Here is a 14,399-nt window from a genome sequence, read left to right as displayed (position 1 = left end):
CTGCTTTGGTTTTCAGGTCTTCAGATTGAACCCCAGTTTCTGACTCTGAGCTTTTATCATCATGTTTTACACAGGAAAATTTCCTGGTGATCAGAAGCAGTGAAGAGGTAGCGAGCTGCCTTTGGTTCCTGAGTGTTCTGTCTGGACATTTGGGTCTGACCCTGTGAATGCATTGCAAAGGAGACCTCAAGCTTGTAGATATGGTGGGGGAAACAGGCTTGGTATCAGGGCCCAGGATTCCAGTTCTCATCTGTGATATGGGAGCCAAGCATGTTTTTGATAAAACGGTTAACCTCTAGAAGCCCTGGCACTTCATTTTCAAAATAGAAGCCATGGGACCCATCTCTTGGAGTCGCTGTGAGGATTAAATAAAGACATGTGAACACACTTAGCTCAGTGCCTGGCATCAAAAGTGGTGCTCAACAAGATTTCAGGTGAATCCAGAGGAATGTAAAATCCTTTTCAACCGTGAGATACTTTGATTTGTGACAAAAAAGAACTCCGTGAGCTCTTGATGCTTTAGAGTAACTGAAGAAGTGTTGAAGTAAGTAAACCCAATGACATTTAACTGCCAGGGCAGACGATGAAAGTATGCTTAATGGCAAATTCATTATAGTCCTAGGAATAAAGCAGTTTGAAATAGTGTTTGATGTTTTTAGAGGAATTACGAAGTACTATAATAACCACACACGGTGCATGGTTTGGGAAGATGCTGTAAAAAGCCATAGAAGCTAACACTTGTGCTAAGTGGACAGAAGGCAGGAATAACACACTTGCTTGAAATTTGTAACTTGGTCTGTTATTTGAGTTTGATGTATATTTATAGTATAAGACATCAAGTGGGCTGGTATCTTAAAAGCTATTGATTGAAGGAGTTCCCATAGCATCTCTCCCTCCTGTCTAAATAAGAGAGTTCTAGTCCTAATACAAAGCTATATACAATAAAAACAAATATCAAGTATAAAAATTAGAATTACAACCAGCATAAACAACATCAAGCAAGAAACGTGATAAATGTTTCAATAATTATCCTATCCTAAGGAGTTTGAGTCTTGTGTTAGAAATAGCTTGGCCAAATCATGAGAGGAAATTAACTACGACTATCTAGTCTTCAACCCCATCAAAATCCTGAGAAGGTAAATAAGACTGCTTGAGTAAACAGGAAGTGCAATCAAGCTACTTCCAAAATGTGCAGTAAAAGACAGAGATAACTAGCTACTTGGACAATTCCCCCAAAGTCTCATTTGCAATGTTGGAGCAACCAACTTTGGCGAAGGCCTGGAGTAAGTGACAGACCATTTTCAGAGGCAGGAAAATTTTCAAAACTTTCTTACCCTGTCTTGGCAAGGTTTGGCAATCTTTTTTTTTTGTATTCTGGTTGTCCTGTCCAGACACCATGCATTTTGTCAGTGGTCAAGGCATGGGCAGTTCCTTGCCCAAAGGCCAGTTTTGCCAAGAAGAAAAGAAGCTTTAAGTAGAGTATCTTCAGTGCTCAACATTGTCTTGGGAATAGGTCAGTGCTGCCAGGAGCAATTGTGTTTCATGTCAACAGAATGCTAATTTATTTAAATGCCATATTCTACAGTTCTTTGAAGTGTTTAAAAATTACCTATTTATTTGGAATACAATCTCTATGTATCTAAAGAACCTGATTAGTCTAACTATAAGTATGACAAACATGGATGACTATTGACCTACAATTCTACTTATATAATTTAAAGATTAAGGCTTCATACTAGAATATTAAACAATCTTTAAACAACTGTACAGGAAATTAGGACAATGACCTCAAAATGTAAACAATATATAAATATCTTGACCAGAGGTAGAAATGTATAGTGCAATGTGATAAATATTTCTTAAAATTGTATCAATATACAAAATGTAGAAGCATGCATGCAATATGACAAAATAACTTCACCTAGGTATACAAATATTATAAACAGAAATAGTAACATATTCAATATAATTTGAATTTGTATCAATATATAAGAATCCATACCAATGTAAAATGCCTATAAATAATAGCTCACAAGTATTCACTCGATTTCTCACTATTATTATTATTGTGAGTAAGCTCACACTAATTTACCTAATATCTCATCCAATTTCCCTTTTTTTTAATCCAAAGAGATCCCTGAGCCTACAAAATTGAGCCAACCCCAACCCTATGATTTAATTCATATTTTAACTGAATTTATAGGCTTCTACTGTAAGAGAGTCATTGAGGAAATGTCAAAGTCAATGGTTTAAAATAGACCCATTTAAAGGGGATTTAAATTAGATTAATTCTATAGTAAAACTTTAGAAAGCATTTTATTTACAGTCTTATTAATTTTTAATTTTGACAAAGGAGAAATGATTTAGTTATGAACTTGGGCAAATATTTGAGATTTAGGTTATATTTGACTTAGACATGAGAAAAATCTGAGCTTGCAAACATTAACTTTGACTATCAGCTTCCTTCCTTCCTTCCTTCCTTCCTTCCTTCCTTCCTTCCTTCCTTCCTTCTCTCCTTCCTCTCTCCTTCCCTCACTCCCTCACTCCCTCACTCCTTCTCTTCCTTCTTTCCTTCCTTCCTCCCCCCATTTTAATGGCAGCAATTCATATAACTCCAGCTAGCGAATTCATTAGGTAGTCAAGAGTGACCTTGAACTTCTGTTCTTTTTCCCTCTATCTTCCAAGTGCTGGGATTAGAGGTGTGCCACCATTGAGAGTTTATGCAGTGCTAGGGATCAAACCAAGGGTCTCATGCATGGTAGGCAAGCTCTCTATACCTCCTGAGCTATATCTTGCTGTCATCCTTAACAATGAGACAGAAGAGGCAGAGAAACTATGCAGGAATAAGAAGACAGTCTAGAAGAGGTCTTGGTAATATCGCAGTTACTCTATTTTTTTGAAACTTTGTAAGATGTTCAAGGAGCCAGAGTTATTTGCAGTAAGATGTCCTGGTAGATTTTGAATGACAATATATTGTCACTCCACTTTAAGAATAATCATAATCTGTTCTTCATTATATATATATATATATATTATATGTGCATATATATTTGAAATAGAATTTTCCCATGTAGTCATTGCTAGCCTCACACTCATTCTATAGCCTAGATTGATCTCAAACTTGCCATTGCCACGATCCTCCTGCCTCAGCCTCCCAAGTGCTGAGATACTGATGTTTTTTTCAAATACTTTCACACTTTGATCTCCAGTCCTGTAAGTTATGCATCTCATAGATTTGATGTAATTCATAAAGAAAAAAATGTTTGCCTTTATCCTCAGTCACATTGAGACTAGACTCAAGCGGTTGTCAAACCATTGCTCTACACCACAATAGCTTCCTCTTTAGCTATCATAAACTCAAAATGCACAGATTTCTCTGTTAAACCCAAAATTAATTTAGGAAAGTATTGACTGTATTGCTGGTCAAAAGGACAGGGTTTGTTTCCTGTGAGGAACACTGAGAAGATGATTTGCGTGTGGGCTTGATTTGAGATCTTTCTAGATTATATTTGACCCAACTCCTAAAAGAGAAACTTAGGAAGTAAAGTTGGTTCCTGGAGTTGGGTCAAATATAACCTAGAAGAATCTCAAATCCTAACCTCTCTCTCTCACCTTACAGCATCTAAACCCTTTCCTTGTGACCAGCAATGCTAGAAGGAGCCAGTCTCCATCAGCCATGCTGCTAGAGGACTATGCGGGGCCTGCTCTGGGTTACTCTGTCTTGTGGTTTCAGGTCTAACCTTGAATGGCTCCATTATATAAGCAACAGCCTTGCCCTGAGTAACTCCATTTCTAGTATAGGACCAAGAAAGAATGACTCTATATTTTGTTTACATAAGCATGCAGCCACCATTTGGCAGAATATCAGACGGTGCACACTTTATAATTTATTTTATTCCAATAAAAATGGCAGCTGCAAATATATATTATATTGGAAATACCAGACTCATAGGATTATTAATCACAGTGGCTATAACTACCTCACCTGGAGCTGTAAAAGGAACATTGTAAGACCCCAATGTGTCAGCTATGCTGACAGTTATTAAGGTCACTTGTCATTATCCTCATTCAGGAAAATTTGTACAACAAAGCTTTCCTACCTCTGTTCCTCCGGCTCTAGGTCAAGTGCAGTTTCTATCACCCATGACACTCAGCCCGCTGCAAACTGACCCTGGAAACCATGCCACCCATGCCTGCAGATGGCGTCTTTACATTTGAATGGCTCCATGCCTTCCTTGGTCCCCTGCAGACCTTCTCGTGTGCCTGTGTCAGCTAGCTTATCACCTCTGCCTTCTAAATAGCCTCTCTGAACTCTGCACTAGCTATTGTATGATGTGAAATAAATATGTCAACAGAGAGAGAGAGAGAGAGAGAGAGAGAGAGAGAGGGAGGGAGAGAGAGAGAACTGGTAATTTTGATTAGAATCAAAGAATTTGAGTTCCAACAGCCAGCTATCAAGAAAAATTGGGATGACTTGTTAGTTAAAATGAAGCCAATGAAATGGATATAGTTTGCGAATTTATTGCTATCCAATGAACTTTTGTGGAAGGGCACAAATATATTTTTGACGTAAGGCGCTCAGCACCCTACCCTTGGCTGAGGCTGTGAAAGCCTGCCCGCATTTTAGATCCTTCAGCATGAGCTGTAGGTTTCCAGGTCTCATTCAGTTCCTTGTTTCTTCTTTCCATCATGCTGTAGTTGAATCTGTATCCCCCACTTCACCCAAACCTCCTCTTACTTATCCCGGCCGTCCTCATTGGCACCCCACTGCTTCCTACATAGCAGCTCGCTGTTCAGATCATCATAGTTCTCAAGACTTGTGCCCAGTGTGTATGAAGAAATGAAACATGAAGTTTATTAAAAATGTCAAACCTTGGGTGGAACAGACGACTCAGTGGTTAAGAGCACAGGCTGCCCTTCCAGAGGAACCAGGTTCCATCCCCAGAGCCCGCAAGGTTGTTCACAATCATCTGTTAATCCAGTTTCATCTGTTACTCCATTAAATGCCCTCTTCTGGCTTCTGTAGGCACTGCACACACACGGTGCACAGACATACATGCAGGCAAAATACCCAAACATGTAAGAAATAAATGAAAATACTAAAGTGCTAGGAGAAGGAAGACTCAGGAAACACAGTTGAGTTTAATAATTTCTGTTCTGTCAGTGTTTGGTTATAATTGGGAGGAAAGAAAAAGCAAAATGCCTATTTATCTAAAATTCATAATCATAACCAATCGAAGTGACTGCATGAATTATTCCAGAGGTCTGATTGATTTATAACATGGGACAACAAAATTGCAAACTTTATAAAAGTCAGTTCAACCACCCTTGAACTTACTTGATCAATCAAGAAAGTAGATTTTCTTTAGCCAAAGGATGTCTAGAGTGAGCCTGATTGCTATGGCCAGGGCTGCCTATCGAAAATGATGCACTTCGAGAACAGCGGAGTGGGGAAAGCACTCAGAGGCAGGGGCGGGGCCTTCGCACCCCGCAGACATGATGAAGTACTCAGGATAAGGTGGCCTGGTGAGTGGGCTTGCTTGCGGGGAGCTCCGAGTATGATTAATTTCAAAGGAAAACCCTCAGTGCGATTTATGGGTCCTTGTGGACTCATGGAGGTCAAGGGAAATGCACAGAGAAGCCATGTGGATGAGCCATGAAGAAAGATGGAGAGCTGCTGCTTTAAACTCCAAAGTATTTAGCGTTCTGATCATAGTTGAAGAAAATAAGAAAATCACTCAACATACATACACACAAAACACAAGGGGAGAAGAAGTCGGCGGTGTCCCAAATCTGGCGGAGATTAGAGCACAGCGCAACGTCGGGAAAAAAATGTGCTTTGTCTCACGATCAAAGTGAAAGTCCGGAATCTTTGTCCTCTACTACAGAGACAATTTCAAAAGGACTTGCTTTACTCGCTGCTGTTTAAATCTCTTCCTCTGAGAATGTTATTTGGCCCACTTTCCCCACCCAGGTTCCCAAGAAGAGCCCAGGGGAGAGCAAATGCCGTTTTCCTACCGTCAGGTTCTGGGATGAAGTCATTTAAACTCCTCAGCAATCTCCAAAGCTTCCAGAGTTTGGAATCCGGTCAAAAGCATTTTCTTTTGCCCATCAGCATGTGTGGACATCTGTCCACACGTCCCTGCTGTTGTTTGTCCCCTTACTATTTTCTCTTAGCTTCTTTTCTTTTAAACAGCTTTCTAAGCTTTTAAGCAGATTATCTTCCTGTGCGACCATGAGACTTTTAAATTGCAACCTAAGGTCTGCAGATTTAAGAAAGACATTAGCAGAGAAGGGTGTTTTCCCTTTTTGAGTAACACTGTAGGGGAAAAGGAGAAAGAAATTCAATTCTTCATCTTTGGTCTTCCTTCCAGAGCTATCAAATGAAAAAGAAACCCATGGCACTCTCTCTTCCTCCTACTGAGGACTGTCACCTAGTTGGGATTCTTAAGACCACACAGACAGGCCTGTGAAAAATGTTCACTGCTGCTAACAGCTAAGCTGTGTTCATACAACATGAACTTGTAAGATACACAGGCCCAACACTCCTTTCACTCATTGACCCCGCTCATTTAAAGTATTTTATATTAATTGATTTTATATAGAAGGTTTTTAGCTAACTCTATAAAGGTGCACCATGGATTTACTGTGGCCACTGTGTTCTACACCCAGGGTGGTGGAGAAGATGACTGTGTAGTCTTGAAGTTGTTTTTTGACCTGTCTACCTCCTCCCACCCAACAAGAGGCAAAGTTTCTCTGTCTTAGAGGTTTAACTTGGACTTGAGGCTAAAGCTTCCATTAAAAAGGAAGGAAGTAGGAGTTGCTATGGTAACTCACATTGGCTTTGACAAGGGGGTAGGCGCACACTTTATACCAAGAGTTGTGCTACTGGGTGAGCAGGTAGGATGTGGTGGGTGGTGTTTCTAGCTGCTTCTTCAGGATCTTAGTCTTTCAGTGTTTAGGCTGTGGAGACTTCATTTCCTCTTCAGAATACTATTAGTGGGTCCAATATTAACTAAAGGAGACATTTTATGATACTATATGATTTTATGATTCTATACTTGCCCTTGGAGTACCAAAGTAGCAATTTAGTGCTTCATGGTCACTGAAAAGATGTCATGTATACATCTGACAGTAAAACCTTCTAGGGAAGGCTTTAGAGAAGATATGCTGTAGGGCAAAAGTTTTTAAAAAAAGGGAAGAAGTGCCAAGAGTATAAAATAGCATTTGCTATTGGACTTAGAGTGTTAGGTTCTCTATTTGTAAATAAACTCAGAATATACAGTGTCATCATCATAATTGCAGTGACTGTAGGAACTAGGTATCATGTGGTCCTGAAGGTGAGGCTCAGTAGTATTCAAGTTTTTCAAGGTTATATCATATGGGTAAGAAAGGACATTGGATTCAAAACCATATCTAATTCATCAATTTCCTAGGTAGAGAGATGAACTGGCCACTAATAACACAGATCATAAAATCTTAGTCAATGCCATAGAACTCAAGATACAGAGGAAACTTGCCGGACCACAGTGCACATCTGTGTTGTTCTAAATGATTGTAACACTGATGATCAAACCATCCGCCTATTGCTCAGCAGTCTCATGACTATGATGCTTCAGATTTTGACCCTATCTAAGCAATAAACAAAAGAAAGATTGACAAGAACATATAAGTCTCTAAAGTTGGAAAATGGTTTAAAGATTCTTCTTTTTTTCAACTGCTGCCCTGGGTTGGTAAATAACTATGGGCAAAGTTTGCTGAATTTGACTAAACAAAGGGACAATTAGGAAATATCTTTAGCTATCAGAGAGATGCAGGACTCACATGTGTTGCTATAATGTACTGCAAAATGTTCTGATTTTGAATAAGCCATGCAAATGTTCTGAAAATGTCAGTACGGCCAGACTCAATGGCAAACAAAAGCTTCCACGAACATTGATGTTTATCATGGTTTGAATGTGTCTTTGGAAACTCAATCTCCATTGCAAAGGTGTTAACAGGACAGGGAGAGGTGACTCCAGGTCTCTGCCTTCCTGGAACTAATACAGTGATGTTAGGAAATGAGTTAGTTATCAAGAGAATAGATTTAGATGAAAGGATGGGTTCAGCTTCCTTCCACGCTCCTGGTTTCTCACTCCTTCTTGCTCTTTTTCCTCCTCCTATTGGATGTTACAGCATGAAGGCACTCATCAGATGTGGGTCCCTTGAACTTGGACTTCCCAGTTTCTAAAACAATGAATCAAACGATTCATTTTGATATCACCCAGTTTTGGATGTTCCAGTAAAGCAGCACATAAAGACTACTGGTATCCTGTAACTGTTGGTTAAGTGAGCCATGTATTTTCCAAGACTCTAGAGAAGAATCCTTCCTTGATTCTCCCATATCCTGGTATCTGCTGGAAGTGCTAGCCTTGTGGTACTATCACTTAAATCTCAAGCTCTTTGCTCACATAGCCTTTTTATTTATGCTACAGTGCATCTCTGAGTCTATCCCTCTTCTTATAGGGACTATTTCTTAGGATTTAGGCTCTTCCTTAATTCAGTTACATTAGCCATAACTGTACCCCATTGGACACTCTGAGGTTCCAGGAAGAGATGAATTTGGGGGCTACATTAAACTCCAAAAATCCATTATTTTTTGTTTTCTATAAAACACAGAGACACAGAGAGATTATATACTGCAAAATATGTTGCTTATTTATGATGGTTGTTAAGAATGACTTTGGTGATCATAACATATTGGAGTGTTTAAAGTTTGACTATCCAAGAAAGAATGGACACAATTAGAAAAAAAAAAAAGCTCTTTGCCACAGTTAAGCAACTATTCATTTGGTCTCTAATGGAGGTTGGGATATCACAGCCACATATACATTTGCCTTGAAGCCTGGGATGACTCCTGATCGAGGCCTCAGCCAATGGGCTCTCAAGGAATTTTTCTGTGTAATGGGCCTGCCTCAGATGAGTTAAGCGGACTCTGGCTGGTGAATACCTCGAGGAGATGAGGAATGGCATAGTTCTCTAAAGACAGATGAAGTGATAGCCTGTGTGGTCTAATGATGTGAGTTTCTAGAGTACCCCCTGTTTTAAGATGCAAATGTGCCTGAGAGAACTGAAGGATAATTCCTTTAGATGTTCATTGAATAGCAGGCTCTTTTAAATGCATTGAGAGATGATTTTCAAGAGTAACTTAATCACCATCAATTTTCACTTGACATGCAACTCCATTCATTCCGGATAACATGACTAGATTATACAATAATTCTAGTTAATCACTAGACATTTTCTCATCAGAGACAGCCACTTCTTAAATGTCTGCAGCAAGAGTTCTGCCTTCTATTGTTTTTCCCAAGAAGAAGAAGAAGAAAAGTAATGAAATCAGAAATAATATGTCATTGGGTGAAGATTATAAAATATAAGGAAGCACAAACAAGTTTAAAAGTCCCACCATTTTCACCCTTCTGTAATATAATACAAAACAAAATCCCATCACAGTTATATTTTATTATGGACTCTGAATTTTGTTTACTGTATGTGTATAGGCATGCATTAAAATTTGTTTTATTGTTTACCTGTGTATATATCTGTGTGAGAATGGGCGCATGACTGCATGTTCTCGTTGAAGCCAGAGGATGGCACTGAACACCTGGGTCTGGAGGTACAGGCAGCCAGCTTCCCGATATGGGTGTTAAGAACTGAATGTTCGGCCTCTCTAAGAGCAGCAGGTACTCTCGTCCCTCCCTGTGCATTTCTGATATAGAAACATGTCACTGGGTCATATGTGGCAGGCTGGGACCAGAGTCATTCGCACAGAAAATACCAAGCATTTTCCACATCTAGTAGCATAGACCATGAATGGATTGCTCCCGAGGAACTTGCACTGAGTTTACTCTTTTGCTAATGTGTCTGCTTTTTCTAGAGAGTGAGTTGTTTGGCTGCCATCCCACTGGGAAGGAGGGTTACAGGAACTGCTGTGCAGGCACCAGGCTACTTGGTTGGTGAGTTCTGGGAAGACAGAAGGAGAGCTAGGCTGGAGATTCAGCAAGAAGATACTGACCGCCACTGAACAAGAAGAAGCTTGCTGAGACAGACATCTGTGTGGCTGCGTTTCCCCTCCAAACTAGTAGTACTGTCACCTTTGCTAAGGCGAGGACGTACTTATTTCCACTCAGAAGGATGCTCACAAATGTTTTTCAAATACACTTACCGTTGTTGTGGGTTCTCATTTCAAAAATTTTTAATTTTTTTTTTTTTTTTTTTTTTTTTTTTTTTTTTTTTTTTTTTTTTTTTGCTAAAGCCACCGAGCCAATGCAAATTCATTGTAATAAGTAGCTGGTAAGGGAATATTTAGACGTCTTTTGTACAAAACCTTTGAGATAATGTCAGAGGAAACATATAGGCTTCATTTACCTTTATTTCTGATGCTGGCTAAAGGGAAAGGCAGATGTCCTTTCATGAATATTGTCTATTAACCCCCAGAGGCTTTGTGTGAACTGTTGTGTTTAACTTAACTCTCCAGAAAGAAGGGGACCATGATTTGCTTTAAATTGTTACTTACACAGTGCAATGTCTCAGGCATTAGCACTTACTTGATTGCATTTAGACATTACATTGGCAAAGGAATGGACTGCATTAAATTAGCATCAAGCACAATGAATGGTAATTGCAAGACTGTCATTTCTACAAGTGCAAAATTGATGTGTTCTGCAAGCCCATTCCATTGTATGCCACAGGAAAAATCACAGGAGCATGTTGTTCCGAGCGGAAAAACGCAATGTAATGGCCCCGTTAATGTGTCTCGGTGTTTTTCAGCAGTGGTATTCCTTTCCACCTTTTTTTTTTGGTCTCATACTCATTCTTCAAATCCCGTCTGATCTAATTTGTACGCTCATAATCCAGCCCCGCCAGACAGTAGCCTGGATGTACAAGCAAACGTTGTGGAACAATTCCTTCTGTGTGTGGCATCTTGCGTGAAGAATGCCAGCACAAACAACCCTCCGTGTATTCATGAGAGTATGAATGGGTACTTATGTAAAGCTTCTTAGATGAGACCCAGCAAGGGTTTACAGCAAACTTTCCCCAAATGCTATACATTCGTTTAGAAAAAGAAGGGTGCTTTACAGGCTTCTGGGGCTTAGGAGAAGTGCCAGCTACTGTTCTTTTCACTCTTCTTGGGGAAATAAAGCTTCACCAGTTGAGTGAATTTCTTCCAGTCATGTGAGCACAGAGTATATCCCAGTGAAAACATGTATATGCGTTGGGCTCTTATACTTTCCTTGTCCATGTGGACTTTACTACAGACTCAAAGGCTAGGCTAGAGGAGTACTGAAATAAAGGATGTTCTAAGTTGGCTGAGCATGTTTTTAGTATCTTTGTAGACTGAGGTCTGCTGAGAGCCACCCTGTAAAGGTGTTTTGAGTAAGGTTACTAATGATGATACTAATGACAATTAGTATCAAACTTTAGCAGCAGTGTGGGTAGGAGCACACGAATACCAACAACGGGCTGCATTTGACCATGGATTCTGATGTGGGATTTAGGCTAAGCCTGAGTTCCCTTTGTCACTCATCATTAGAACACGGGAGACTCTTTACACTGTAACGTTTTGGTCAGTGCTGGACTCTGGGTAACTGTGTACCAAGGTCAAGTCTCTAGTAAACAACAAAGAAGTTCCCTCCTAAGGTGGGAGAGGGATTCACTGCGCCCATAGAAACAAAGGCAACCATTTGCAGTAGAAGAAGCACTAGACAGATAGTTTAGTCTTATAAAGGTGTCTGAAGACGGGGCTGAAAGTCGCCTCTACCATACCTTTGTTGCAGAATGTCCCGTCATAGGCAGTGTTAGAGCAGTCACAGGAATATCCATGGTATTTCTCGATGCATTTCCCTCCATTTTCACAGTTGGTCCCGTAGCTGGTGCAGTGGCCTGAGCATCCAGATTTGAATCCGGATGTGACCTTTGCTCTTTCTTCCAAGTCAAGGGTCACTCCATTCATCCTCAAGGAGCGGATGCAGCCCAGGAATCCTTGCTGGCCGCCAGCACCACCTGGGAAGGACAGAAAGCACAGTTCAGATGGGAGGGTCACCTCTGCACCTGCTTTTCTACTCAGCCTGTTTTGAAATTGCAGCAGGAGACAAGCTGGTAAGTCTTTTCCCATTCGAGTTGGTCCAGTGTAAACAGAAAGAATTGAAGTTTTTCCTTAGGCTGTGGTGTCTAATTAAAAACGGCTGTCTTCTGAGACGAAGTAAACTTGCCCCAGACACAAAATGTTTGTAGATAGGCAAAAAAAAAATGTATAATCTGGATTCTTATGGAAAAGAGGCTCACAGAAGTCTTTAGTTTCTTTGTTCTTTAATCTCAGAGTGCTCAGTTCTCTAGCATTATCTGTTGAACTATAAAGGCAGAGAGACATGAATACATTAGCATAACTAAGTAAGCCAATTAGTCAGAAGGCATAAATTCGTTTGAAATGTCATTGTACTTGGTGAGTCTTATCTCATGTTTTGCTTTGAAGAAATTTACATTAAGATACTCAGGATGTGGTGACTGGGGTGGCTGGAGGTTTGAAGGGATGACTTTTCACAGAAATAGGCTTGTTACAGTTACTAATATTCCAGGTTGGTTACAGTCACTAACATTCCAGGTTGGGCTTTATTGCGCCATTTCAAGACATAAAGCAACGCTGTGAAATGCTGTCCCCAGGATACGACATGGGTACAGCCATCATGAGCACACAGCAACTGTGGATACCTGCGTAAGTTCTTCAGAGAATGACCCCTTCAGCATCCCAGCACGGATGGGAGCTCTTGAGGTCCTAATGAAAGTCGGCAGGGCAAGAAAAGACATGAGAGTGTATGAAAGACTAGCTGGGATGGAAAGGGGGTCAACGGGAATGAGAGAGGAGTAAGAGAGATGAATAGAAGCAATTTATCATGTATGGAATAGTTAAAAGGTTAAATTTAAAAATGACATCTGGCATGCAACGATGTGTTCATTATGACTTCTGGAGTAGGTTATAGAGCAAGGCTGAGTTTTATAAGCGTGAAAATATTAAAGAGGTTTGATGTACATAGAGGGACCCACAGAAGTACTGTCGATTTTAGAGAGTCTGTAATAATCTGGATGCTTTTAAAATGGGAACAATCTCTATTCCGGGTTCAAAGATCGATAATATGATTATATATGTATAAACACATATATAACATGATAATATTATATATGGTAAAATATATTATATATGATATGATATATTATGACATGAATATGTATATATGTATAAATATGACATTAAAACAGAGAACAGAAAAGAAACTTTATTTTTGAAGGAAAGAGGATGATGGGAGAGGGAGGGTGGCAGGGAGTGAATGAGAAAGTACAACGCTACATACATATGAAGGTGCCGTGATGAAATCCATCATTTCATGTGCGAACTAAAGAAAAAGACAGTGTAAAAAGAACCAAGATGACTACTCAAACATTATTCTCCATCACAGTGTGTGTGTGTGTGTGTGTGTGTGTGTGTGTCTGTCTGTCTGTCTGAAATAGACAGACATTCAAATCCATAGGCTGAGTGCACACTGCCCTCGACAACGCACGGTGGCCTCATTTTGTTAGACAAGTCCAGAGGATGCTTGAATTTTGCCTCTCCAACCCGGGCATCTGCTTCCTCTGCTCACAGAAGTGGCACTCTTTCTTCCTGGACTCTGGAGCTTGTGGTGAATTATACTGCCAATTTTCTTGTTTCTCTAACTTCCACACAACAGGCTGTTATATTTCCTTGTTTTAATAACCCCTCAAGCCAACTCCTTAACAAAACTCTCAGTAAATTAAAAAAAAAAAGTGGGCTGCAGGGGAGATGGTTCAGCAGGTAAAGTGTTTGATACGTAAGAACCCTAGTTCAGACCCTCAGCACCCATGTAAAAGTCAGGGATGACAGCATCATGTGCTACAGTCAGTGCTGTGTTAAGGGAGACAGGCAAATGTCAGGGTCGTCTGGTCTATCTTGAATGAGAACTCCAGGTTCAGGGAGCTGTCTAACATGTAAGAAGAGGACACTAAATGTCAACTTTTGTTCTTCACAAGTACATGCACAAGTGAGAATATCAGCACACGTGTGCCTGCACACACACACACATGCACAAATGCGCACAAGGCACACATGCACACCCACATGCATGCACAGACACACACACATGCACACAACTCAGGCACACACACACACATGCACACACACAATATACACACATGCATTCATACACTCACACACGTGTCCCCACACACGCACACACATGTACACACATACACACATATACACCTGTGCACATATACACATGTACATATACACACATATACACATGTACAGTACACACATATACACATATACACACACACTACAACATGCA

General features: G+C 40.2%; 1 protein-coding gene across 1 annotated transcript in view; it reads right to left on the bottom strand.

Moving 5' to 3' along the window:
* The window catches only part of Cntnap2 (contactin associated protein 2), a 1,482,107-nt gene that overhangs the window by 215,495 nt on the left and 1,252,213 nt on the right, over positions 1-14,399 (bottom strand). Inside the window, exon 18 of the mRNA XM_042054579.1 lies at positions 11,806-12,042. Within this exon, the coding sequence (XP_041910513.1) occupies positions 11,806-12,042 (237 nt within the window). The remainder of the gene's footprint in view (positions 1-11,805; positions 12,043-14,399) is intronic.

Source organism: Arvicola amphibius, chromosome 2 (assembly GCF_903992535.2).
Source record: "Arvicola amphibius chromosome 2, mArvAmp1.2, whole genome shotgun sequence".
In the NCBI taxonomy this organism is placed as follows: Eukaryota; Metazoa; Chordata; class Mammalia; order Rodentia; family Cricetidae; genus Arvicola; species Arvicola amphibius.
The sequence above is the reverse complement of the archived record's forward strand: the minus strand, read 5'-3'. Positions and strand labels throughout refer to the sequence as shown.